The 26,885-nt window shown below is 34.7% G+C and overlaps 2 protein-coding genes across 2 annotated transcripts in view; one reads left to right on the forward strand and one right to left on the reverse strand.

The window, feature by feature from the left end:
- The window catches only part of LOC149417361 (hexosaminidase D), a 106,955-nt gene extending 86,604 nt beyond the window's left edge, over positions 1-20,351 (forward strand). The window contains exons 3-8 of the mRNA XM_089640236.1: positions 8,872-9,173; positions 9,947-10,159; positions 10,692-10,948; positions 11,512-11,598; positions 17,339-17,531; positions 19,691-20,351. Of these exons, the coding sequence (XP_089496362.1) occupies positions 8,872-9,173; positions 9,947-10,159; positions 10,692-10,948; positions 11,512-11,598; positions 17,339-17,531; positions 19,691-19,820 (1,182 nt within the window). The 3' untranslated portion in view covers positions 19,821-20,351. The remainder of the gene's footprint in view (positions 1-8,871; positions 9,174-9,946; positions 10,160-10,691; positions 10,949-11,511; positions 11,599-17,338; positions 17,532-19,690) is intronic.
- LOC149417359 (uncharacterized) overlaps positions 1-26,885 on the reverse strand; it is a 239,074-nt gene that overhangs the window by 198,841 nt on the left and 13,348 nt on the right. The window lies entirely within an intron of this gene.

Consider the following 26,885-nt stretch of genomic DNA (forward strand, 5'->3'; position numbering starts at 1 on the left):
ATTACTCCTAAACATTTGTGAAGAATATGGAAAACAGCATAATATGATATACAACCCGAAGAAGACGGAATTGATTGCGTTCCACCACGGAAAAAGTCAAGATACAAGTAATATGCTCCCCGTATACCTTAACGAGGCAAAAATAAATACATGTTCGAACGTGAAATACTTGGGGCACATTATTAATGAAAACCTATCGGACGATGGCGATATCGAACGACAAAGGAGAAGCCTTAGCATAGTTTCTAACATGATTGCCCGCAGATTTTGCAAATGCAGCAATACCGTTAAAAAAATACTGTTCAACGCATTCTGTACTGGCCTGTATACTTGTGAGACATGGTGTCACTACCGAACTTGCTCGATGGAACGACTCCGAATTCAATATAATGACGCCTGTAGAATAATATTTGGATACCGAAGATACAGCAGCGCATCGACAATGTTCACGGAACTAGGACTGAATGGATTTGCCGGCCTGATGAGACACCGGGTCACTGGAGCCAGGATGCGGCTAATGGACTCCGCCAACACGCTGGTGACCGCAGCCTACCAGCACCAAGCGCCACTCCTGAGTGAGCGCTGGGCCCAAGCGCACTCAAGACCACACCCTGCATAGTTTTCCTTATTTGATAATTTATTATATCTATTGTACAAAAAAAAAATGTATATCTATATGGGACGTGTGGGATTGCACAAACCTCCCCACATCCTGGAATAAAAAATATTATTATTATTATTATTATTATTATTATATATATATGTGAAATGTATATGTATAGCATCTATATAAACTGCTTGCTTCAGATGTCTTATAGTGTTGGCTAACGGATGTATTATTTTAATGAAAAATGTTATTTTTAATTGTCAAGTCTCTGACAGCCCTGAATTGTTGAAGCTACTTCGCCATACCCGCCGGCCATAGTGGCCAAGTGGAGATAAATTTGATTGTAACAATAAACTCACTACTATTTGCGCTATTATAATATTTTGCTAGATTATATCTGTTGGCAAGTCACCTGTTCTGTATATTTTATCCTGTTTAAATGAAGTGTTTTCTATTATTGTAGCATTCTATGCCTTAAGAAAATTTCAGCTGTATCACATTCAATGTCGTTTTGTATACATATTGTCGTGTTTTTAAATGTAATACTAATATTCGCATATGTACCACTGTGTACTTATAATCTCATGTATCACATTATTGTAAAAGCCTTTTATGGCGTTTAATAAATAGAAATTTAAAATTAAAAAAAAAATTATTGAAGAGGATTATATCAACAACTCTAAATGAAAATATGGAAGAGATAAATACACCGAAAATTAAAAAAATTAACCGTCGCAACTGTGGTGGTAGCAAAATAGGTGGTAATAGCTCAATTGGTAGAGACACCACTATCAGTAAGATAATGAATTACTATTTATTACTATTATTCGATTAATTTTCACGTAAAGAATTTGTGGTATGGGGTTCGATCGTTTGTTCAAAATCTCAAATCTCCAAAAGTTCTTCACCGATTGCTTTGAAATTTTGACACAACGTTGTATATATATATATATATATATATATATATACATGTAACCTGTGACATGATCTAAACAGCGCCATCTGTTGGACGTTAAACAACAACAGCTAGTTATATATAAATAATGCATTGCGTTTCAGCAAAATGCCGCATGTTGCGAATTGGCGAATTAATTTTTTTTTAAATGTTTTTGAAAAACTTTACATAATATTTTTTTCATTCAAATTTTATTCATTTCACCGCATCGATATTATAATATACACAGCTATACCAAGTGTTAATACCAAACGGCGGTTCGCAAAATATGCTAATTTATTCACGGTTCATTTTAAACTACTTTAGTTATGTTTTTAACGTCATAAAATGACACTAACGACTTCACGTGGTTTTATTTGCGTTACGGTATTTATGTTCATAATTTAATTAATATCTTACCCGGTTTTGCCCGTGCTTTAATATTAATGATAATTCTTCGAAAGTTTCAATGGAAGCTACAAGCCAAAATGTGTATATTCTTGGTATACCGTATATTGTAGGTAATAGGCATTAAAATCGCATGAGAAACGGAGTCTAGAAACGTTCGATTTCAAGCACAAAACTGGTTTTTATTAATTTTGTAAATAATTTTTTAAGAAAGCAAAAAAGTTAATCAAGTGAAACTGTCACAGATAATACTGTATTTTTTAAAAGTTTTCTATTGAAAAATTTTTTTTTGTAGTTTGCATTTATATTTTTTATTGTTTAATTTATTTTTTATTTGTATTCTACTCAAGCGAAACGATAGGAAAACCTTCGATTTATCTAAAACATATTTGTTGGTATTCATAATCTACACCAGTTCGTTATAAAGATTAATCAAAATAGTGACGCTGTTTCCTGTCATGGCGTCATTATCTCATAATTAATAAACGGTCGTTAAATCATTGTATATTTATTATTTTTAAGTATGTTTATGAATGTGTTGATAATAAAATAAGATAACAAATTATCAAATATTTACAATTATAAAGTTATTTTCAGAATTTTTTACACGCCCATAATTTACCAAAATAACGCTATAAAAATTATAGTTTATTGACTGTGCATATATCAGTGTTGTTTTTAATATAAATTCAAATAAATGACATTATTCAAATAGTTAAAAGGACAAAAAAGATCGCTTCGTTTTTACTGAAACAGACTAAAATACAACACAGAATTTATAGTATAGAATCGGCGTACAAATTATTTCAATGATTAATTAGCATGCAATCTGATAAAAATATATTACCATAAATCTATTGTGAACACAATTACTCTTTCACGATAGGTTATAAATGCGGGATTAATATATCGGAAATATTGCCAACTTTCAAATATTTTTGGAAAAAAAGTGAGAAATAGGTATTTACCTAACGAATAAGGGGGACAACTTCGTGTCACTCAAAAGAAGTCAGTTTTTATGGGGTTGGAAGTTAAACATGTTTTATGTAATTTAATAAAAAAATCGTTTTATTTTCGACGATTGATTGATTTATTTGCTGATTCAATCAATTTCCAATTTACTTGAAAGAGAAATGGGGCTTAAAAAGAAAGGAACCCTCCCTTTCCTGCAGTTGAATAAAAATTGGTAATATGTTTTCAAGGGCTGCTTTTCAACATCTCAATTATTTTCTTTTTTTCTACCGTGTGTTTCGATTCAATGCGAAATGAAAAAAGTTAGGTCCTAATTAGGTTTGGGTAAAGGCGTGTAAACGTGTGACCAATTTTATTTTAATCACGACTTATGATTTTTTTAGTTGATTTAATTCCCCTGCGATTAAAATGCAAAACAGGTTTGTATTATTACGTGAGAATTAGCCTTACTACCCGGCATCGCCCGAGTTTCATTATTATATATTTGTATTAAACAAGCAATATTAAAAATAAAAAAACATGAAGTGTCTTGTCTTATTTTTTGGCATAGGTAGTTCCGTAGCTCATGATGGTGATTTCGAGGAGAGCTCAAATATTTGTTTTGATTCCAAAACACCATACAGATAAAGGTGTGCAAATTTAATTTCGCCAGATCTCACCGTTCGAGAAGTTTTGCTTTTTTTAGCACTCAGATTTATTTATTGTTTCAGTTGCACCTATGCACGTAACAGTTATAAAATTTCATGACACCAGAGCTGCGTCATGTCAACTAACTAACCAAAAACCGTTTCCCAGGAAGGGTAGGCATGGAGGATGGCCACACACATCAAGTATTGGAATATCTAAAATTATTATTTAGAAAAAAATATTGGAATTGAAAAATACTGCTCTGTATTGGAACGAAATATTTCGTATCGGCAGATTGTTCAAGTTTTGGCTCGGTTCGTTACACTATCGAAATTGGAAAATTGGCAGCGTTCAAACCTTTCTTTGGCCATAAAATAAAAAATAATTTCTATTATGCATTTTCCGACCGTGTAAATTGTAAATGTAATGCTGGTTTTACGTCGGTAAATGCCACACGAAATTTTTAAATTACATTATTAAACTGGTGAGTTTATAAACCGGTGAACCCATTAAACGGCGCCTACTGTATTCAAACCGCAAATTATTGTAATTTTAAACGATAATGATTTTTACTGTACATTAAAGAGTGTGTAGGATTCAACAAATTCACTAAAACCGCCATTTAAAACTAGTGGTGGATACTGTATATGTTAATCAAATGATATCTCGAATTAATAATAATTGCTCGAACACTTTCAGTACATTTCGATTATTATATCATTGGAAAAATTTTAACATCTTGTTTACTAAACAAGCTACCCATCGCTATCTAAAACACAATAAAATCGTTTGTTGGTCTAGTTCTATTTTCTAACGCAGCAAAAACTCTAACGGTGAGTTCTGGCGTCGTGAAATGTGGAGTTTTTTTTCTGTCTGCTATTTTCAGCTTGTATCTTCTTTTCCGTCGTACGCCGTAGAGCTTTGAAAAGATTCATTTAAACAAAATTAATAATGAGCGGGAAACAACAAGACAAGACACAGTACTGTTAAATTATGTTTTAATGATGTGTTGAAATTACTGGCGAAACCGGGTAGTAAAGAGAGTACTAAGTAAGTATTATACTTTAATAACCTTTAGACACTTAAATCGTAAAAATAATACTTTTATCTTTCTAATTTATAACTAATTGAACGTAATTGACGATTATGACATAAAAAAATGTAAAATAGTACCAATTTCTGAGCCTACTTAACCCCTCCAGCGTTTCAGGGTCATATATGACCGGGAGTCCATATTTTATAAAAGTATTTTTTATCTTTTTTCTTTCATGTGGAAATACATATATTTTTTGACGTTCGAAAGAAATAATAATTCTTTCCAGTTTACTTCAAATATTTTTACTGGAATCCATTAATGAAATCCTAAAAATAGCCAAAATGAATAATTCACATTTCATACCGCTATCGTAACAATCGGTTTAACTTTAAAAATCATTTCTTACTTTTTTATTATATGAACGAGATAAAAGAGAAGGTACAGTTTTCTTACAAATTTTCCAAACAAAACGAATGTGTTTTAGAAATATCGAAATCTCCCAATTTTTCTATGATTGAAGCAAAAAAAAATAAGTAACAATGTGGATAGCGTTTTTGTCAAAATTTTTGACTTTTGATATTAAAATTTTATTATTTAGGCATAGTAATGTTTATTTTTAATCCATCACCGGAAAGATAATTTTATCTAGTTTCTAAAACAGTATTTGTTTTTACGGAAAATTAAAAAAATAAGATGTACCTATATAGCGCGGTGACCGGATAAATCATCACAATGATAATTCATCACATCTTTAAAAAGTTATATAAAGTCACGGAAAGTGATGAAACAAAAAATTTATTAACTGGATTAGGTTAGGTTACGTTAGGTTAAAATAATAAAAAAATCATCGTTTCTAATGACTTTAAATCACTTTGTAAAAGTGTGTTGAATTGTCACTGTGTTGAGTTATCTTGAAATACACAGAAAACATTGTAAACTGAAAAAATGTAATGAAAGTACTGAAGGGTTAACAACTCGACAGCTTTTGAGATAATAAAAAATATATAAATTACAGGGTTTAAAATCGCTCACCAAATGACGATCTATCTATTACCAGGGTGGCATAAGTGATTGCTTTGCCAAGTAAGGGCAAACTGTCACAGAGTGTCTACATATTATATTCAACCCACCGGAATCTTACATTTACTGTCAAACCTCACATCCTGACTAGATTTATCTGTCAAACCAAACTGACAAACTCCTTGGAATTATAATTTATGTTGAAGCCAATTCGCGGTTTCTTCAAAATGTCAGGTCGTGAATAATTATTATTTATTGTTGACTTCGAATATACATATTACATATGCAGAAGATAAACTTATTACCTGCATAATTATGAACAATTATTACAATTTGGGAGTCGGGTATGGGTACCTCCGCCCCGGGAACTATGTATTGGCTAACCAACACCTCTGCCATAGGTCACCCCAAGTGGCTTAGCAAGGGGTTCCCGGGTTCATGGTGTGAGGACATGCGACTGGCTGCAGGAGATCTTTTGACATCTCCAAAAGGTCTTTCTCCGAACATCGTCATGCACCGCAGTGGCAGAGATGAATTCGTACGTCTGTCACTCCTGGACAAGCTGACTCCCAGATTCCTACCCACCCGTTATACCTTTTCCTCACCAGAACTTCATCTCCTTTCTTTCCTAAAAAATACCCTCCACGTGACAGTCATGACAGGCTGAAGAGAATTATTTTCTCAGGACCTCCTGAGTAGAGTACGATACTGATTGATTATGTACCTTTTTTTTCTTTAAATTTAAATGGAATTTTTTACCTGCAATGTCTGATTTAGACCGAAATCAAAAAATAAACTAGTGCAGGTACCTACAAACCAATATAGTTAGTGCGATAGATTTTTTCGTGGACTTCAAAATCATGAAAACCATAATTTTTTAATGGTCCAATAGTATTAAAATTTCTATTATTTAAAAATGATTCTAGATTCTATAAAATATTTGGAATATAATCGACCTTGGTGCAAATTCTGATTAAAATTAATGAATTAATCTGATTAAATGATGCGATAGATTATGTTATAAGCCTATAAAATAAATATAAGATCTGGAAATAAGCACGGGTTTCATACTGTTTATATGAACAGTTTTCATTTTACAAATGTTCAATTTTAGTTCTTCAAATTTGGATCGGAAAATAATTGGGTTCGAAATTTCCAAAATGAAATAAAACTCTCTATTTGGCGAAACATAAAAAAATACCAAATGTGGCCACTCCAAAATTTAAGTCATATCAAGGGACAGAAATTTTTCACTACTTTCCACGGGAGAACTTTTGATAAAATATTAATTTTTTATGTGAGCAAATATAATTATAATGACAAAGTTGTGGTTTGTGTTCGTAAGATTTTATTTTGTTCCATTTTTAAATTATGATAAACTAAATAAACGGAAAGGAGGTGTACAGTAGGGTAGAGATTATTGTGAGGAAAGCGAGAAGGGAAACAGAGGGGTTATAAATATGTTAGATAAAGGTTTGAGATTGCTTGAGGTTAGATTAATTTGTTGCGCAATGATGTAATAAGTGTAATTTGATGACCATAAATTAGGGAGGAAGAGTTAGAAGCTGTAAACACGCAACAGTGGTATTTCAATTATTGTTCGTGCGTGCGTTACAGTCAAACTGACAGTTTGATAATGGCCTTAAACGCCGAAATAATAAAAACACTAGAATACTGCAAAATTTAATAATAACAGTAGGATATTTGATTTACATTTAAAAAAATCGATTATTGGAGTTCTACGAATTAAACAGTATTATGTTTACAGAAAAGCCGACGGAAAAAGCTATTATTTTTTAGTATTTTTGTTTAAACCTGCCATTCATGGTGCTATTGTTGTATATTTTCAATAAATCTAATCACAGCAACTTTACCCTCCCTTTTAGCCTCCTTTTCGAAAAGGTGTCGAATATTATCAAATAATATTCTTAGCACTTAGATCATTTTTGGTTCCCCCAAATTCAACCTACCAATAACTGGCGACGATGCTGATATTGCTGATCAAGGAGTTGGTTGTCGTAAATTTATATTCTCAGGAATGTACCCTGTACAAGTGTATAGAGTACAGCTCGTATCAGTAAGGAATAGCTTCATAAATTTTTATTGAATAAGTTTTGATTTTTTTTCCTACACTAATGCCATCTTTGGGTGTGTCGTGTGGAGGGTCTTTTTAAGGAACGAAAGAAATTAACTTTTATATCTGGAATTATCCTTGGTAGACGTAATCAGACAATACTGAGTCTTTATAATAATAAATTCGACGAAGTTTTTCTTACCCCAAAGAAGAAACTCACCACAATCTTTCAAGGTACCTAACACCTAACCATCAATTTTCTGCTTCGTTTCTCTGCCCTTTGCCAGTCCTGTCAAACAACTACTGACTAGATCTGAATAGCCAGGTACTTCCCCACCTTCCTCTTTCCCTTCCCCACTTACCTTCAGCCTCACAACATCCCCCAATTAGGGATGCCATAGTCTCACTGGCTCCAGACGGGAGCAGTTGGGACTCTTGTGAGGTATTCACTATAAAAAAAAAAAAAAAACAAAAACTTAGCATGGCCTGTACTATAACTGTCATCAGCGCAACAATGTATTGATGAGCACGTCAAACTGTCGTTTGTAACAAAAACAAGTTTGGACCCAGATCCGATCCCTGTGAGACGCCAGGAATACTTATCAAATTATGATTACCTTACAAGCATAACAGCACGACTCCGATTGCGGATCAGGAATGACCCAGTGTTTGCAAAAAAATATTTCACCATATATGTATATATTTTTGCTGAGGGTAATATCCTTTGGTCTGATCTTTTATCAAAGATTTGCACACAGCTGGGGGTGTAATGAATATAATCGGCAAAGGTTCAAGTGAGTTATTACTATAATTTTGAATGAAGGAAGACGCGCGATTGCCGTCGAAAGGTCGAAACAGTGTTGCGAAACAGCTCGCTCTAACGTAATTGGAATATTTCATTATTAAACATAGACACTTGCGAGCCGAACAGCAGTTAGTTTGTTACTTTCCCATGTTTCGTGGTTCGGCTCGAATGTGTATGTCGTAAACGCCGTAATAATTCCTTCCACAAAACATATGGAATGTATAAAGAATTGCTCACGATCATATTTAAAATTAAGTTATGGATAAAAATTTGGTGAAAAGCACATTAATTACATTTTTAGATGGGTCCGGAAGTCCCCATCGCCGGTTCTTCTGATTTGTTTTGGCCCTTCGGGTTTTACTTATTAATAAAAACATTGCTTTTTAAGGTAATGGAGTTGCACGGCGAGCGCGTCCGCTATTTGCACATCGGCTGCGATGAGGTTTACCAGATGGGCGAGTGCGCGCGGTGCCGCAAGGCCATCAGCGCGGGCGGCGGCGGCAGTCGGGACGCTCTCTTCCTGCAGCACGTGCGCGCCGTGGCGGGTCTGCTAGCGCGCCGCCACCCCGGCGTGCGCGCGCTGCTCTGGGACGACATGCTGCGGCACGTGCCGCTCAGGGACATGCTCGATGCGGGGCTGGGTAGTAGGGTGGATCCTATGGTTTGGGTCTATGCTGAAGACGTCTACAGGTAAATATGATGTTTCATTAGATACTGGCATTAGTCCCTTAGAAGTCGATCGCCATGAAAAAATGATTCCACAATGCTTGATACCCCGGACAGTTGATCCCTCTTCCAGTTGATCCCTCTTCCAGTTGATCCCTCTTCCAGTTGATCCCTCTTCCAGTTGATCCCTCTTCCAGTTGATCCCTCTTTCAGTTGATCCCTCTTCCAGTTGATCCCTCGGACGATTGATCCCCCAAAGATTTATTTTTGTTGTACTTTCTCCCATGTGTCGTCTTTTGTTATTCGGCGGTGTATACTCTCTGCATACTCTTTCAGGGTCATGGTATTATTTTTAACAGAAATATATGTATAGCAGATTTCCATTCAAGATGCCTTCAGATATTATAAGAACTATATCGACTTCTGTTATATGGCTGTATATCCTCACTGCGTACGTTATTAGGGAGGAAGTTCAACAGAAATAATCCTTTGGGGGATCAAGTATCCGAGGGATCAACTGTCGGGGAATCAACTGTCCGGTGGGATTAACTTTCCGGGGGATTAAATGATGGGTCAATCAAAGAGCCGGGTTACTGAAAAATAATATAAAATGTAGCTCCCAATCTTAAAAAGGTTGGATACTCTTGAACCGATTCTAAACACCTTCAAAAAGTCTTGTTTAAAAATCATGTTTGTTTTTCTCTTTTGGCTGCCTATAATGTTAAGGCCTTTAAACAATTTTTTTTCATTTTGTGCTGAAATGTTATTGTCTTGTTATTGTTGTTATCTATTTCCAGATTTGTGCCAACACATGTGTGGGACAAGTATGCGACGGTGTTCTCCACGGTATGGTCTGCATCAGCCTTCAAGGGAGCCTTCGGAGAGACAGAGATGGTTCCCAATGCCCGGAGACACCTAGAGAACAACCTGCGCTGGCTGGAGCTCATGCATCAAGAGGGGGTCAAGTTTAGGAACGGGTTCGCTGGCATAGTCCTGACAGGCTGGCAGAGGTAAAAACATTAAAGTTTTTTTAGATACGTTACTCTCGTTTCATTGATATCGCCTTAATGATAGCCAACCTCTGATAGGAGATAATAATGTTTGGATTATTATATAGCGCCTTTTCGTAGAGAAATCACATCAAGGGCACATTGCAACTTAATTTTATCAACCCATAACTTTATCACTTAGACTTGCAACTAACTAGCTGAAGTCCTCGGCATTGTCCCCGCTTTACAGAGTCTTCTTCTTTCTTCTTTCGTATGGTGGGGGGTATCTAGGTCTGCGAGCGAGTCTAGGGCCTCAGGCTTCGCCATATGAATGGAGCGGGCATTCGTTGACCACATCGCCGACTCTTTAAGGCCCCATATGTCCATCATGTGGGCACAGGGGCTATGGGAGCACCTTAACCTATTGATGGTGGACTAGGTTTTGGTAGGCAATGAGAACCCAGGCTGTCTCGGTGGGGTCCTGTAAAAGATGGGCATTTCCCACGTTGGCCGCTTTACAGAGTAAAAAGAAAAATTTCTTCATTATTTCCAGGTACGACCACTTTGCCGTTTTGTGTGAACTGCTCCCTGCATCCGTGCCGTCACTAGGTGTATCCCTGGCCGCGGCCTCGCGGGGGCACTTTGACACGGCGGGGGCGGAGGCGGTGGCCGCAGCGCTGGGCTGCCCCATGTCCAATGGGGCTCCGAGCAGCAGTGGGGCGGGGCGCACCACGGGGGTACAGCAGCCCCCACTTGCACTCAACACGGACCCACATATGTGGGATAGGTTCGGGAGGTGCCTGTTCCCAGGTTTGTGGACATTTTTTTTATTTTTTACATTAGCTCCACACAGGAGGCCCTGAGAAAAAAAAAAACTGCAGAACTTATCTCTGGGAATGCTGTGTATTTTTAGGGAAAGGAAGTTCTGGGAAAGAAAAATATATGAGAGGTGGGTAGGAATCTGAGGTCAATGTGTCCAAGAGTGATCGACGTATGAATCCACCCTTCCCACTGCAGTGCAAGGCGGTCGGTCGAGAGAGAGTACGGCTGGAGAAGTCAAAAGGTCTCCCTCAATCAGTCTCTCACGATCCGACCTGCCACGCAGTAGCGGGGCAAACGCGTCTGCCGCTAAGACCTAGACAAAAATCACCCTATGAACCCAGCCACCCCTGCTAAGTCATCAAACGTAGCGAGTCACTTGGGATGACCTATAGCAGGAGTGTGGTTTATCCAATAAATGGTTAACAAACCCGCCTCCCATTTTGACTATTTTTAAGTCTATTTTAACAAAAAAAATACATATATTAATAAAAAAATAAAAAAATATATATACATGTTGTTGTAAAATAATAATCAATATTATTTATTTGCAGGAAACTCGTTCTTCAAACTGACCTACAGACTTCATGTGGCCGAGTCTGAAGTCAAAGAGTATCTGGAATCAACAACTAGACAAAAAGGTAACAAAAAATCTTATTGTTTTTATAATACATATCTCTTTTTCCACCTTCATTTATTGACTGCAATGTTGTCATTTTGTAAAGCTACTATTTTTTATTGTTCAATTTAATAACAATACATGTTAGATAATACAGCTCTAACTCAAAAACTATTCTAAGACACTGATGGTAACCTTTTTGATTTGTGAATATATCTTTTGTGTTATTTTAGAGTTAGTTTCTGAGTTGAACACTTCCTATGTGACAAAATATACTTGCTTTTTAATAGATATATATTATGGGGTTACAAGTATAGTACTCCCTTACTATTCTGTAACAATTACTGAAGGCGCCAGATTAGAGTGTGTCGATACAAAATATGATAAAAATTAAAACAGGTTTTGCTGGTTTATTGTTTGAGTTTCATGTTTACGCTTGCGAGAAAACTCCATTTTGTAAATTTATTCAAATAAATACCACTGAAGAACGAAACAAATAGAAACACTTGCGATAGTTTAATGAAATTACAAGTGCAAAATCATCCCATAACAAAAGCATAGATGAACTAACAATTGAAAATACCCAAATCTCTTTCGAAAAGCATCCGGACAAAATTCTCGAATACGTAAACGAATTTTTTACAAATATAGGGTCAAAATTGGCAAAGCAAATCAGACATCCAAAAACTAGCATTTTACCAGAAGAAAAGGAAAGTATGAACCAGATAGATAAATTAAAGTTAACTAATGTAACCAATACTGAAATCAGAAACGCAATTGTATCCCTCAATGTTAATAAATCATCGGGAAATGATATAATCTCAAATAAAACAATAAAACAACTCCAAAATGAACTGACCTTCCCTTTGACATACTTGGTCAATCTGTCTATATCTACAAATTGTAACGTCAAAGAATTGTGCAAGTTTGGATTGCCACGGTAGTGCCTGATTATTGTTTTGTTGAGAGTTTTTCGGGTGGCTGCCCTGCGATCGGTTTGACGGGCGAACAAAAATTACGCGGGTAGGTAGATTGGGAACAATACGCGGGAGGACGATTCCGCGGGGCGGGTGGTTTTTGGGCGAGAAAGAGTGATATGGAAAATAATGAAAAAGATCGCGCGGATACCTTGAACTTAATATCCTTCGGAGACTTTCCGTTTAAATTTACAAAACATAAAACCAACGTTTAGACTCCTGTGTGAGATCGGCCTGTGCTTGTTCGAGTGTTGTGGCTTGAAGAGATGAAAATATACAATCGTTTGTTTGAAAGTAAAAAATGGTTTTATTTGTGAAGCGAAATTCCTTGGAGATTACACTGGATTACCAAGCATGCTGTCGAGGTGACACAAAGATGAATCATAATTGTTCCGTTAAACGTTCAATGGATGCTGATTAATTGAGGATGGCCTCGCGCAATCCATCTGACGAATCTCTACCCGGCGTAACCTGCTCATCAGACGTGACAACATGAACAAGGTTCTTCAATGTTTTTTACACATTATGCCTGCTTGCTTTAGCCCCATAATAGCCCTGGTGATTGACAAGGGTCCATGCTCATCAGACGGGACATCAACCGGGACTTCAGACGTGACAAAATGTATTCCCCTCATGCCTTAAAAAAGCAACAGTTATACCTATACATAAAAGTGGTAACAAAAAGGATATATATAACTACCGACCCATAAGTCTCTTAAGCTCCTTTTCAAAAATCTTGGAAACTGTAATGAAGAAGCAAATTGTTCATTTTCTTGAACAAAACAAATTATTATCACCATCCCAATATGGCTTTAGGGAAAATCTAAGCACCAATGATGCCATAGAAAATCTAACAAGCATAGCCATAAAAAACATAGATGAAGGGAAAAAGTGTTTGGCTTTATTCATAGATCTTCAAAAAGCTTTTGACACAATAGACCATAAAATATTTATTTATTTATTTATTATTTATTTATTATTTATTAACGCCCTATCGGGCTTTTACATAGTAAGTTGACAGTATATGTATTTAAGTGTAACATGTACATAAATAAAATAGCTAAATATAATTTACTCATAAGGTATTTAGAAAATAATATGGTTTAGTAAATCAAAGTATGAAAACAAGATCTTTTTTTTAAAGCTAATAAATATTACAAGTTAATAACTAGCAAAAAGGTCTAAAATTAGTTGCCTTTTGAAACTCTCAAAGTTATTAACACCAAATATGTCGATAAGTTTACAATATTTGTTTGCAAGGTGATGAATTCTTGGAATTGGTGAGTACAAAGAGTAGTTAGTATTGAGGTTATTGTTACATTTAAAAGTGTCTATGCTTCGAGTTTGTCTGGCAGGTACATTCATATAAATTAATTCCAATAATTCAGGGCTGTCAATGAGAGATTTGATAATTTTGAATAAAAATAATATATCAGTTAGAACTCTTCTATCCGATAGTTTGAGAAGTCTGGTTTCGGTACGTAAGTTATTATAATTTATAAATTCGATGGGAATATTCATTTTAAAATTGATGTACCGAAGAAATTTATTTTGTACCTTTTCTAAGGCTTGAGAATGGACTTTGTAGAACGGTGACCATACTGTTGAATTATATTCTATTTTACTTCGTACTAATGAGCAATATAAATGTTTTAAAGTTAACACATTTTTAAACTTTGCCCCCATTCTCAAAATAAAACCGAGCATTCTCATTGCATCGCTAGTAGTTTCATCGATGTGTAAGTTAAACTGTAGACTTTCGTGGAATAAGATACCGAGATCTAGAATCTGTGAAACTCGAAGAAGATTAGCGCCATTAATGAAATAAGAAAAATGAAGAGGATTTTTACCTTTGTAAAAACTAATAATCTGGCATTTACTAATATTTAGTTGCAAATCATTTTCTGAACACCAAGCAAATAGTTTATTCAGATTCGACTGCAAAATAGCGCGATCATTATCATCTTTAATTATTCTGTAGATCTTCAAATCATCGGCAAATAACAGAACTTTGACTTTGCTAAAAATATTTACTATGTCATTGATGAACAAACAAAATAATATTGGGCCCAGATGAGATCCCTGCGGTACTCCACTTGATGCCGCAAATTTGTAAGAAGTGAATGAATCAACCTTTACCGCTAAGTACCTTCCCAACAGATAACTCTTAAACCATTCAAACATGCTCCCTCTCACTCCCAACAATTTTAATTTACGTATTAAGATTCTGTGGTTTACTTTATCAAATGCTTTACTGAAGTCAGTATATATGGAGTCAATTTGATATGATGTGATAAAGCCATTAACGATATCATTAGTGTATAATATTAAATTGGAAAGCGTTGATCTTCCTTTAATAAATCCATGTTGAATTGGTGAGATTACTCGTTTAAATTGAGATATCAACTTGTCTAGTACTAGGCTTTCGAAAAGTTTGGGTAAAGAAGACATTATGCATATTGGCCTATAATTTGTTACTTCGCTCTTATTTCCTTTTTTGAAAATAGGCGTCAAATGACTAAACTTCCAAAGGTCAGGAAACACACCTGATGAGAGTGACTTCATAAATAACTTATGTATGGGATGTGACAATGAATGCATACAATTAACTAGGAATCTAGGTGGAACTTTATCGGGTCCTGAGGATTTGCGGGAATCGAGACTCTTCAGCTTAGACATAACGTCCTCTATAGTTACTGTACAGTCAGATATATCAAGGTTTTCAACCAAATTAGAACAAGAGTACTTACTGTCTACACTATTACTAACATATACACCACCAAAAAACTCAGCAAACAGATTAACAGTTTCCTGTAGATTTTGTGATTGTTTACAATCGAATGACATAGTACTAGGTATATGAGTTCCATTTTCTTTTTGGGATTTAACATATTTCCAAAAGAAATTTGAGTCCTCTATGAGAGAGCCTTCGACAACACACATGTAACTGTTATAACATTTAGTAGAGAGCTTATTACATTCTGCCCTCATTTTTTGAAAGGCAATATAATCGATAGCCAGGCGACTTTGTTTGAACCTCTTGTGCGATATTTTTTTGACGTAAATTAAGTCAATCAGTTCTTTTGAGAACCATTTCGGAAATTCATTAATTAATAATTAATTAATAAATTCATTATTACTAACTAAGCTAAAAAAAATAGGAATGGCCGAAACAACAATGAACTTATTAGAGTCATATATAACAGGGCGAGAACAACAAGTACAAATTGGCAAACAAAAGAGCAAACTACTATCTTTAAACTATGGCGTCCCTCAAGGAAGTGTACTGGGACCGATCCTATTCATTATCTATATCAACGATTTAACTAACCTTACCATTAAAGGAAACATAATCAGTTTTGCTGATGATACTGTTTTATTATTTCAAGAAGAAAATTGGACGGATACATTTAATGAGGCTGAAAAGGGGCTTAGTGCACTTCAAAATTGGCTTAAAATCAACTCGCTTACCCTTAATGCAAAACAAAATATATAACATTTTCAATAAACGCAAGGAGCCAACCAATAAAATCACTAGAACTAAAACTACACGAATGCCATGGAAATAATATACAATGTTACTGCCCCGTCATCGAAAAAACACAAAACATAAAATATCTCGGAGTAATAATCGACGAAAATCTTAGGTGGGACCTACACATCAAAGGTATTACGGAAAAACTCACAAGCCTTATATATTTCTTTAAAAATCTAAGAAACGTATTAAATAAAAAGGATATGAAAAAGGTCTACTACGCATTATGTCATTCTCGAATTGAATATGGAATCATAGGATGGGGATCTGCTACACATACGTACCTACACAACCTGAATACGATTCAAAAAGGAATCATAAAGACCATATTGAAAGTACCAATTAGAACGCCTTCAATTGAAATATTCAATTCCTTTGACGTACCAAATGTACAGCAAATATATGCCAAAAATATATTATTGAAGCTCTTCAAAAATAACAAATCCTCTACTAGACTGTGTATGCATAACACTAGATCGAACAAAAATGATATAAAAAATATTCCAAGTTATAAAACCACATTCGGACAAAGAAACTATACATACTTTGCAACAAAACTCCATAACATTCTTCCCCAAGACATAAAACTAATAAAAAATCCTAATGAATACAAATCATTAATAAAAATATGGCTAAAAGAGGTCAATGAAAAAACCCTAATGAAAACACTAAAAACGATATAGAAGACACTAAAAACGACATAGAAGACACTAAAAACGACATAGAAGACAAATAAACCATATTTAAATAACTTTAGTCCGCCTCGGCACAGGACCCCCTAGTGAGGAGGACTAAGAAATACAATATTTTATACTTAATTTCACCATTATATTTTGTATGTAACAATTATTTTATATAGTCGCTAAAATAAAAAAAAATAAAAAAAATAAAAAAAAAGTTGGTAGAATATACGGAGGACTGAACTGAAATATCCTAAAACAATAATAATGACTGGTAAAATGAACAGGTAGAGCAAACTAGACTGGAGTATTGTAACTGAGTGTGTAAAAGTAACCTAACCTAACCAAACCCGTTGGTGAACAGAGTTTGGCGCCCAAGTTCACGCACACGGCAGACTACTGAATTTGACACATGAATAGCGGCGAATTATAGAACATGATTTTGTGTTCTTTGAGCTTTTGATTTTAAGATATAGTGATTGTCGGTTATTCGACCGGCAGATTACTGAGAGTGTTCTGTATAGAAAGGTAAAAAATTAATTGACTGAATATTCACCCTTTCTCTTCCAGCCTGGCTGACGCCCTACAATGTCCGCCACAACTACTCGGCCCCGCTGCGCATCACGGAGCTGTCGGCCGACCTGCCTCGCTTGCTGCGCACCCTTACCTCTCTGGCCCGCGCCACCACCGACTCCCTGGCCGACTTCTGCGACCCCTACACCATCGCCGAGTGGGTGGAGCAGCGGATATATCCCGATATTCTGTTAGTTTACTTTCTTTATCAACATTTTAATATCTATGTATCGTGGAATAAATAAATACAGGGTGCGCCAGAGAAACTTACTTATTTGAAAGTTCAATAAAAACAAAAGCACTGTAGTTATTGTTGTAATTTTTTTTTTATTTGAAAATGCAATGTACCAAGTTTTTTTTCATACTGTTTTAAAAATTACATCTTTTAAATGGCGACCCTCATAGCGCATACACTGGTTAAGTCGTTTTTTGAAGTTCTCGTCCACTCTTCTCAGCATATCAATCGGAATATTGGCAATAGCATCGCAAATGTTGTTCTTCAGGTGATCTATGGTCCGTGGTTGATCGACATAAACAAGGGATTTCAAATAACCCCATAAAAAAAATCACATGGAGTCAAATCCGGAGAGCGCGCCGGCCATGGGAGATCGCCTCGGAGAGAGATGAGGCGGTTGGGGAAATGTTGTTGCAGCAAATTCATTGAGTTTCGTGCTGTGTGTGCAGCATAATGGCAACTGACGAGAATGGGAAACAAACTTGGGGACGTCCCCCTCCAGATGCGCCCCCTCCCGCCCCTCTACCTGCCCAACTCAACGGTCGGGAATTTTTTCAAATAAGTAAGTTTCTCTGGCGCACCCTGTAACTGCAGAAAATCGTAACAAAAGGCACAGTATACACCACTGAAAAGTAAACTGAATGAAATGTGTTGTGGGCAGATCTGTGTGCCGAATGAAGGTAAATTTTCTATTACTTTGGGTGAAGTTGATCTACATTTTCATGTTGAAATTCTTTCTTGAACAAATAATCAAATTCATTGACCAGTCTGGGGCCTAGGAGTCAAAAGGTCTTGTATGAATTGACTACATTAGTTTTCCTTTAAATCAGCAAAGTTATATATTTTTCCGATACTGACCATACCCTATCAAGCGTTGGGACACAGAAATATCTTATTTGCAGAAAACATCCACTCACAACATCAAATTGAGAGTAAAAGTTCTTTAAAGTCGATATTATTTATCCCGTGACTATAATTCAGATTATCAGTTTGCACGAAATCAAAAATCCCTAGATTTTAGTTAGGTATGTCGATATTCCTTTGCTAGAGAGTTTCTAAGCTCATTTCAGATATTTGCCATTTCTAAAAATTGGTCACATTGAAGTAATAATCATGTATTGTTTCATAGTGCTTTCACACAAACAAAGTATTGAATTCCGTAAGTCTAAACATAAACATTGGGTGATTATTTATTTCTAAGGACGGGTTGTTTCGGAGAATTTGAACAATTCATCAAATTTCAACGTTCATTTTCGGGTTCTGTGAAAGTCCTATTCAAGTTCTGTTACTATATCATTGTAGGCTAGTTGCTTGACAAAACTGAAATAAAATCAGAACTTGAAAAAATCTTTCACAGAGCTTGAAAATGAACGTTGAAATTTGATGAATTGTTCAAATTCTCCGAAACAACCCGTCCTTAAACTTCACCTACCTGAATTTTACATAAATTTTGCACAGAGTTAGTGCACTATTCATAAAAAAAGTTTTTGAATTCTAGATAAAAATAAAATAATCACCGTTCTTGATATTTTCTGTTCAGAGCATAGAACGTTGCAGTTATTTAGGTATCTCTACCTAGTCGCTGCAACCCTATTATCACATTGTGATATTCCCATCCATCTGAAAATTATTATTGACTGAGCGTAGCCAAGTCCTGTTTTAACTCAACCGTTTTGCATTTCGTCTGTCTGTAAATTTGTTTGTACTTTCCGTTTACATTTCAAGATGGTGGCAGGATGATGTTAATGGTTCAGTAAAGATTATTTTGAAGTGAAATCATTTCTTATTCGCATTTTTTTCAAGACTATGGTATCTGTTATATTATTATTATGTATGGACAGTTTGAAAAACAATCATCATTGAAAGATAGTGACATTTGTGTGGAAAAATTGTATTATTTTTCCAAATATTTTTTTTTTTACATAAAATTTGTGATTTATAATTAAGTAGGTAGGTATTTAAGTACCTACTTACAAATCTTAAGATTTCAAAGGAAATTTTGGTTTTGATTTATTAAATAAAGAAAATTGGAAACTTGTATTTTTGGACGCGAGGTCTACTGTTCACAGAACTGCTAGTACAGAGTATTTAACTAGTCAAACATTTCATTTCAGGGCACTTGAAAAGCTGCAGGGCGAATCACAGAGCCTTCTCCATCGCAAGGCTTGGGAACGCAGACCGGTGCGCCCGTTGGACGATCTCAAGAGATTTGGTCTTTTAATTCCCGAAGCAGGTCGCCACTAAAGTGCTATTATGTACTACATACTATGAAAGACTAATTATTTTAAAAATAACTACATACAATATAGAGATATTAGTGATGATACTATATAATAGTGTTGTGTTTTAGTTGATTTTACATCACAAAGTGTTGATTTCTAAATCAGATTGAAATTTTTATAAGGCATAGTGCTTTTTTTGTATAGATTTTTTTTAAATTTGCACATGTTTAATATAATTTTTTAAAATGAATCCAATGCCATTACAACCATGTAGATGCGCTATTGTCTCAAAAAATTAACACATGCAAGTAAAAAACATATTTACAGTTCAAGTAACAAACATGCTTACATATCCAGTAAATTCTTAATTCAAACAATCATTCATGTATGACAAAGTTAGACATTCAATGAACATGTGTGTAAGAAGCAAATAAATATAGTACATAACGGGCGTTAACATACTTAAAAGTTTCAGCAACTACTACATTCTACATCACGGGTGTGTTGAGATGACAATAAGCTGACTCGCTTACAATTTGCATGAATTTGTTATTCCTTGCTCCCGTGTTTATGTTTCCCGTGTAATGGAAACGCTTTTTCATCACACACGAGATAATAGCATAAGACGAAAAGGATAATCGTAAGGACTGCAATTACCGTATCTTTTACTTGCCATTTTGAGATGTATATAACGTGTCTATAAGTTTTGTACTGTCATTGAATGAATCTCATTTATTTGAAATCTTGATACTGAAGATTATTATTTTTTGATATTGCATTTTTGATTTTAGAAAGATTTATAAAAGTTTAAATCGTCTGATGATAATTTGAAAACAACTTCATAACGTCTGCACAATGTACATAGACTTAATAGGCATAAGATTGTGTGATATGATTGATGAAAATGTATCATTTTTGTCAATTGTAATAATTAATTATTCTGTAAGATTCATTATTGTAAATAGTCAATGTAAATACACACTAATTAAGTACTTCATATTGTATTATCTACTCTTTTTTTTAGATTGTGTACAAACTACTAGCTAATAAATGTGTAGTGACATTGTATTTCATAAAATGTCAGAATTAAGATAAGCACTTCAGAATAAAAATATTTATTTTTAAAAATGCAAAAGTTTATGGTATATTTATACCGTTGATATTAAATAAATTGTCATGAAATATGGTAATTCTGCTTACTTCTTAATACATATGCACAAATTATTGAAATAACACTTTTTTTCAACATAATTACTATAAGAAACATCTATGTTTGGGGAAAGTGCAACAACATGCATTAATGTTCAAATTACGCTATATTTTCCATAGTTGATACTTACCATGTTTTATTTTAGTATATTTTATCTATGTAATATGGTTAATTAGATAACGTCATACTCAGTGGCGGCTCTTGCACGTTTTCACGATGGTGGGGATCGATATTTTTTTATGTGTATATACTGAAATCTCACTGCCTGGAGAAAATAAGAATACGGGACCCAATATATGATGTATATAATATACACAAGTATATAATTTAATAACAATAAAGTTTTGCATGTTTTTATATCTCCCCCGATGTAAATACAGGGTTTTCCAATAAGAGGTGTTATTTTGATAATCAATCGTAAAAGATCAATGGTTTTGTTGCTTGTGTGGCACGTAGCGCCGTCTTGTTGAATGTAAACGTTGTCCAGATCAATACCATCCAATTCCGGCCAAAAAAAATCATTAATCATCTCTCGATAGCGATCCATTCACCGTAACTGTTGCTCCAGCCTCATTTAAAAAAAAGTTAAGGACAATGACTCCGCCGGATCATAAACCACACCAAACAGTCACACGTTGAGGATAGAGAGGCTTTTCAACAATAACTCTTGGGCTTTCCGAGCCCCAGATGCGACAATTTTGCTTGTTGACGAAGCCACCGAGGTGGAAATGGGCCTCATCACTCAAGATGATTTGCATTTGATTCACTCAAGTGAATTTTAATAATTTCAATGCGTTGTTGAAGCGTGTATCGTTCCATTAATTGCGTATTTTCTACTTGTCAAATGGCGTAGTTTCTACTTGTCAAATGTCAAAAAATGACAGCTTCAAAAGTAACATCTACCGAAATAGCGGGCTATTCAAAATAACACCTCTTATTGGAAAACCCTGTATGTAGTTGTTTCTTGTAGTAATTAAGTGGAAACGAAGTGTTGTTTCAATAATTTGCGCATGTTCAGAAGTAAGCGGAATACAGATATTTTACCTGTAATATTGCTGGATACAACGGTACGACAGTTGATTTGAGCAAAACAATAATAATAATAAGTTTTCTGTTGTTTATACTTCAATCATACTTACAACAACTCCAACCTTTCGCTTAACACATTGATTTTTCTTTTAAAACTGGTTTCAAAACAATAAAGTATCAATGAAATAGCTGTCACAAATTGGTTTGCCTCCACGGAATAACAAAACCAATCTTAATTGTGCACACTGCAAGGAGAACCAACACTAATAATCTACTACACTTGATTTCATCTTATGTTCTTGATTTTGTGTCAATTGGATTTTTCCCAAACCTCATCTAACCCGATAATAATTTCTTCCAATTTTCTGTGTTCTCTTTAATAAATAATCTACTTCTAAGAATAACGGTTATTGTTTTCCCTTTTTTAGTTAACTGGACTATGCATTTAAATTTATGAAGGATAATTTTATAAGAAAATACTGCATTTTGTTACAGTATTATTGTTTATGTAAAATTTTTGAAGGGCAGTGTACATATATATAAAAAAATGTTGTTTAAAGAAATCAGAGTGGCTTTTGCAAATACATATTTATAAATGTAGGAAATATTTCTAGGAATACATAGTAAGTTTTGTAGACATGTACAATAATTACACTTGTTTCGAGTGTTTTCATGTTTATTTTAAGTGTTCCACTAAAAGGGTATACGTAAATATTAAATATAAAACTAAAATAATGATTTATGTTATTCAGAGGTAGTATCCTTACCAATCAAATTTTCTAAATGCGACAGAATTCTTAAATTTTAAATATAGATTATAAAATTATATTATTTCTGTCTTCTCAGTTTGTTGCTGCGTCTTAAATTCTACTAAAGCTAGTCACACACGAGTGCTGAACTATCAAAATATATGTGGGCTTGGCCTATAGTGGTTTTTGTACATATGTTATGAGAGTATAGCTCTCGTGTGAGACTAACATAAAATATGTTATTTACTTAGATTGAGTTTGTAACAAAATATTTTTATATGTGAATATCTGTGAGTCAAATAAGTTGTGTAAATTAAAAGACCTTTTTTAAAAAATATTTATTCACAAAAAATAATGTTAAATAATTTGCAGAAAATATAGTAATTATTTAACCTAATTTTATTCTGTTTATATTTTCAGTGTGTTTTTTCACATGAAGTTTAAAATCTTAGTTTTTATTTATATTTCGGATACTTTTGATTTCCTCTACGGGTTCTGTTTAAAGATTCATTCTTTCTACAGTATCGATAGGCGTAACTACCGATCCATAAAGCCCTACGTCGATATGACATCTATGGTCTGTTAGCGATGTTCGCGAGCACTGTCAAAATATGATTACGACAGTCGATAGACATGAGTTGCTGCTTTTAGCAAGGCCTCCAAGGTATCAGATAAGCTGTCAATATGCACAACTTTTTGGATAATGTCGTTCGTTATAAGAAATCGTGTACAAGATCCATGGACCATCGAGATGCGATCAATTGATTCCGTTCCGACTTGGAGGAACAAAAGTTGTTAGTCGTAACTAAATACCTTATGAACTAATTAACTTTTTAGTGTCAAAAAGTGTGTGCCGACTGCATTAATATATTAATGGTATTATTTCAATTCAACATGATGTCGATTTATTAGTATTTTTAACTTTTATGTAGCCGTCTGACGTTAATTCATAGACAGATGTGCCAGTGTTGCCAACGTATGTCGATTTGCATTACCAATATCGGTCTACGTATCAATAGTGCAACCGTGCTGGGTAAGTCAGTGCAAAATCATCTGTGGTTTCGCCTATCGATCCGATATTGTAAAGTGTTCGATATATACTAGCAACACTGGAGGTATTTGACATTCGAACTTCATACAGTTCTGTAAAATATTAATAAATTGGGAATGTTGAATTGAAATACTAACCTAAATATGCATTGACAGTCCGTATCTACTTTTTGGTACTAAAAAGGGAATTATCCCACATCTTTCCGTTCCAAAAAGAACGACATTATAGTCAACCAAAATTGAACTGACAGCCGCGTTAAATTAGGCTGTCTTTTTTTGATCTATTGTCGTAGACCGTGCTCGCAAATATTGCTAACTGATCATAGATCATGAATTCAGTCAATATCATATTGACATAGGCCTTTATCGATCGTCCGTGCTAGATCTCCTGAGATCTATTATGGTACAATCTATCAAAATATTACATACATGATGAACATCATTCTTCTGGGTTTTGAAGAATTGTCTTAATTTTTTGTCAAGTATTTCGAATAGCATGATTACTAGGGAATGGATTAATATTCCTTAAGATGTTTGAAAAATGCACTGATAAAGTTGCAAATATTGCCCTCAAAGTCTTGAAGTATACGGTGACCCAACTCTTGATCCCCGACAGTTGGCCCCCCGACAGTTACTCACCGTACAGTAGATCATCCGAACAGTTGACCCCCCGTTCAGTAGATCCCTCTGTCAGTTGATTCCTTGGACGCTCGATCCCCCAAAGGATTATTATTCTGTATTTCCTCATTGAGGTAAAATATATGTACGCCGAGAGGATATACAACCGTATAATTGATAGGAAATCCGCTATACGAATATTTTTACTAATAATAATTCCATGTCCCCGAAGGGGTATGCAATGAGGATATACTGCCGAATAACCTTATTTAAATGTGAATAATGATCCTGTGATTTCTCTTTGATCGATGTACATAATTTTCTAATTGTAACACAGATAGTATCATGATTCACATTGTTGATAATTTGTTTATTGCGTACCAATTAATCAGTATTTTAAAATTATTTTTTAAATGAATTTTAATTTCCTACCATCTTTGTGGGGTTAATGTAAGAAAATCTTTTGTTTCGTGAAACTGAAAAGAGTAAAATTATTTAAAAAAATTTTAAACCTATTCTCTGCTATAATAATATGGGGGGAAATCAGTGCTACAGGGCTGTACATACCTTTCACGTGTTAGTTGAGGAGATGCAATAACTAATTATGATGAAAAATTGTAGAAGTCTCATAAAGAATGCCCCAGTTTTTCTATGGTCGTTGAATGCATAATCATACATACTAATTTCGGTTAGATTTCCTGAAATCTAACGCACTCTGGCAGTCTGGCAATCTAAGAAATCTGGTTGAATGAACTTGTATAGTGTTCATACTTTCATCATCCAGGAGACTAGAGGTGGGGAGAGACGCGGCACGTAACGACACTCCGTGATTAATCATGCACCGGTTAGCATCACTTTATTTATCGTTACTGGTATCAGGTAATCAGAAAATTTTTCACATATTTCATGATTTTGTGTTCCATCGAAAGGTAACTTTCAGATTGTCTCTCGTAATTTGTCAACAAAAAATATAATTATATTACAAAATATTTGTACTATGCATAAAATTTTGTATAATAAAAATTAGTTAATCATTAAAAAAAAAAATAATAATTACATTATATTGAAAATTGACAAATCCTACAATTATAATTTCCCGTGATTTTTCACAGGTCTGCGCTAGTATAATAATGATCTTCAATTCGGTAGACTTTTTTTTTTTAGTTAACTTTTGTTTATTTAAAAATGATTATGAGGATTTACCATTTATTTTATTTTTTATGTATATAATGGCCCGGGCGGGCCATTATATACATAAATGCGCCTCTGCAGGCGCAATTGGAACAGTCCGCTCCGGAGACGACTTGCCAAGGCGCCAAAAGCCATATCCAACATAATAATAATATCCAATACCTAATACAGCGCCCTTGAGGACTTCAAACTTACTAGCGTCATGTGCCGTTTTTCAGAGCCAGCCCTGACAATGATTAAGAATAATTAATTTGGCTTCTTCACAGTGTTCCCAATGTAAGTGGAATATTGGGCACAATGCTGCTCTTTTTTTTACTTTCAAACATTTTTCTTTTACACTTCTAAATATTCACTTGGAGCATTAAAGGCATGGATAATTTGTGCAGCATAGGATGTGGTAGCAGAGATTGGGTTAAATAAAATGATTTTTCTACCAAATTAAATGGCTACACCTATCACCTATCATACTTGCAATTTCATTTATAAAAGAAATTAAATGCTACATTTGAGAGAAAATTAAAGGTTTTAGTTGATATGAATGTAGATATATAGTTGATAGAGTTTGTGGAGTATGATCTTCTTTGTCTACCCTTCCAAGGAAGTTGCATGATGATGAGTAAGTATCTACAATCATTATGACTGATTTATCTTAATTTATTTACTTTACAATATTCCATTTGTAATGCTGTATCATGCCTAACCTCTTTATCACCACAGTGCTACAATCCCAGGGTGGGATTTGGCCTCTTCAAAGTGCTCCTGTTTGGTTCCTACCTATTTCAGTTAACCTCCAGTTTCCGGATTTCCTGTAGACAATTGGAAGTGCAACTAACTTAACTTAAGTGGTATTAACTAACTATAACCATCATGCCATTTTCGCAGGGGTAAGCAGAGAGGATGGACCGCCAAACAACTCGGTCTCGGCACACACTTCTTGCCTTATTCACATTCATACATCGTCTCATACATACTCTTCTATTATTCTGTGTCTTGACATGGCCCGACTCAAGTATCTGATCCACTTGATCGTGCCATGTCTTCCTCGGGCGTCCCAGACTTCTGCTTCCTTTTGGGAAAAACTGTGTCCTTCTATCTGATAAGATGATAATTTGTTAAGAAGGTAGTAACCCCTCGAAATCAACTTTGGCACAGGGGTCAGGGCATCAAAGTGCATATACTCATTTTTTGAGCATGTTCTTTGTTTGTTAAATGCACTGCACTGCCCTCATTAAACATATAA

The sequence above is a fragment of the Hesperophylax consimilis genome, chromosome 15 (genome assembly GCF_061612785.1).
Source record: "Hesperophylax consimilis isolate HC1 chromosome 15, BYU_Hcon_1.0, whole genome shotgun sequence".
Classification (NCBI taxonomy): Eukaryota; Metazoa; Arthropoda; class Insecta; order Trichoptera; family Limnephilidae; genus Hesperophylax; species Hesperophylax consimilis.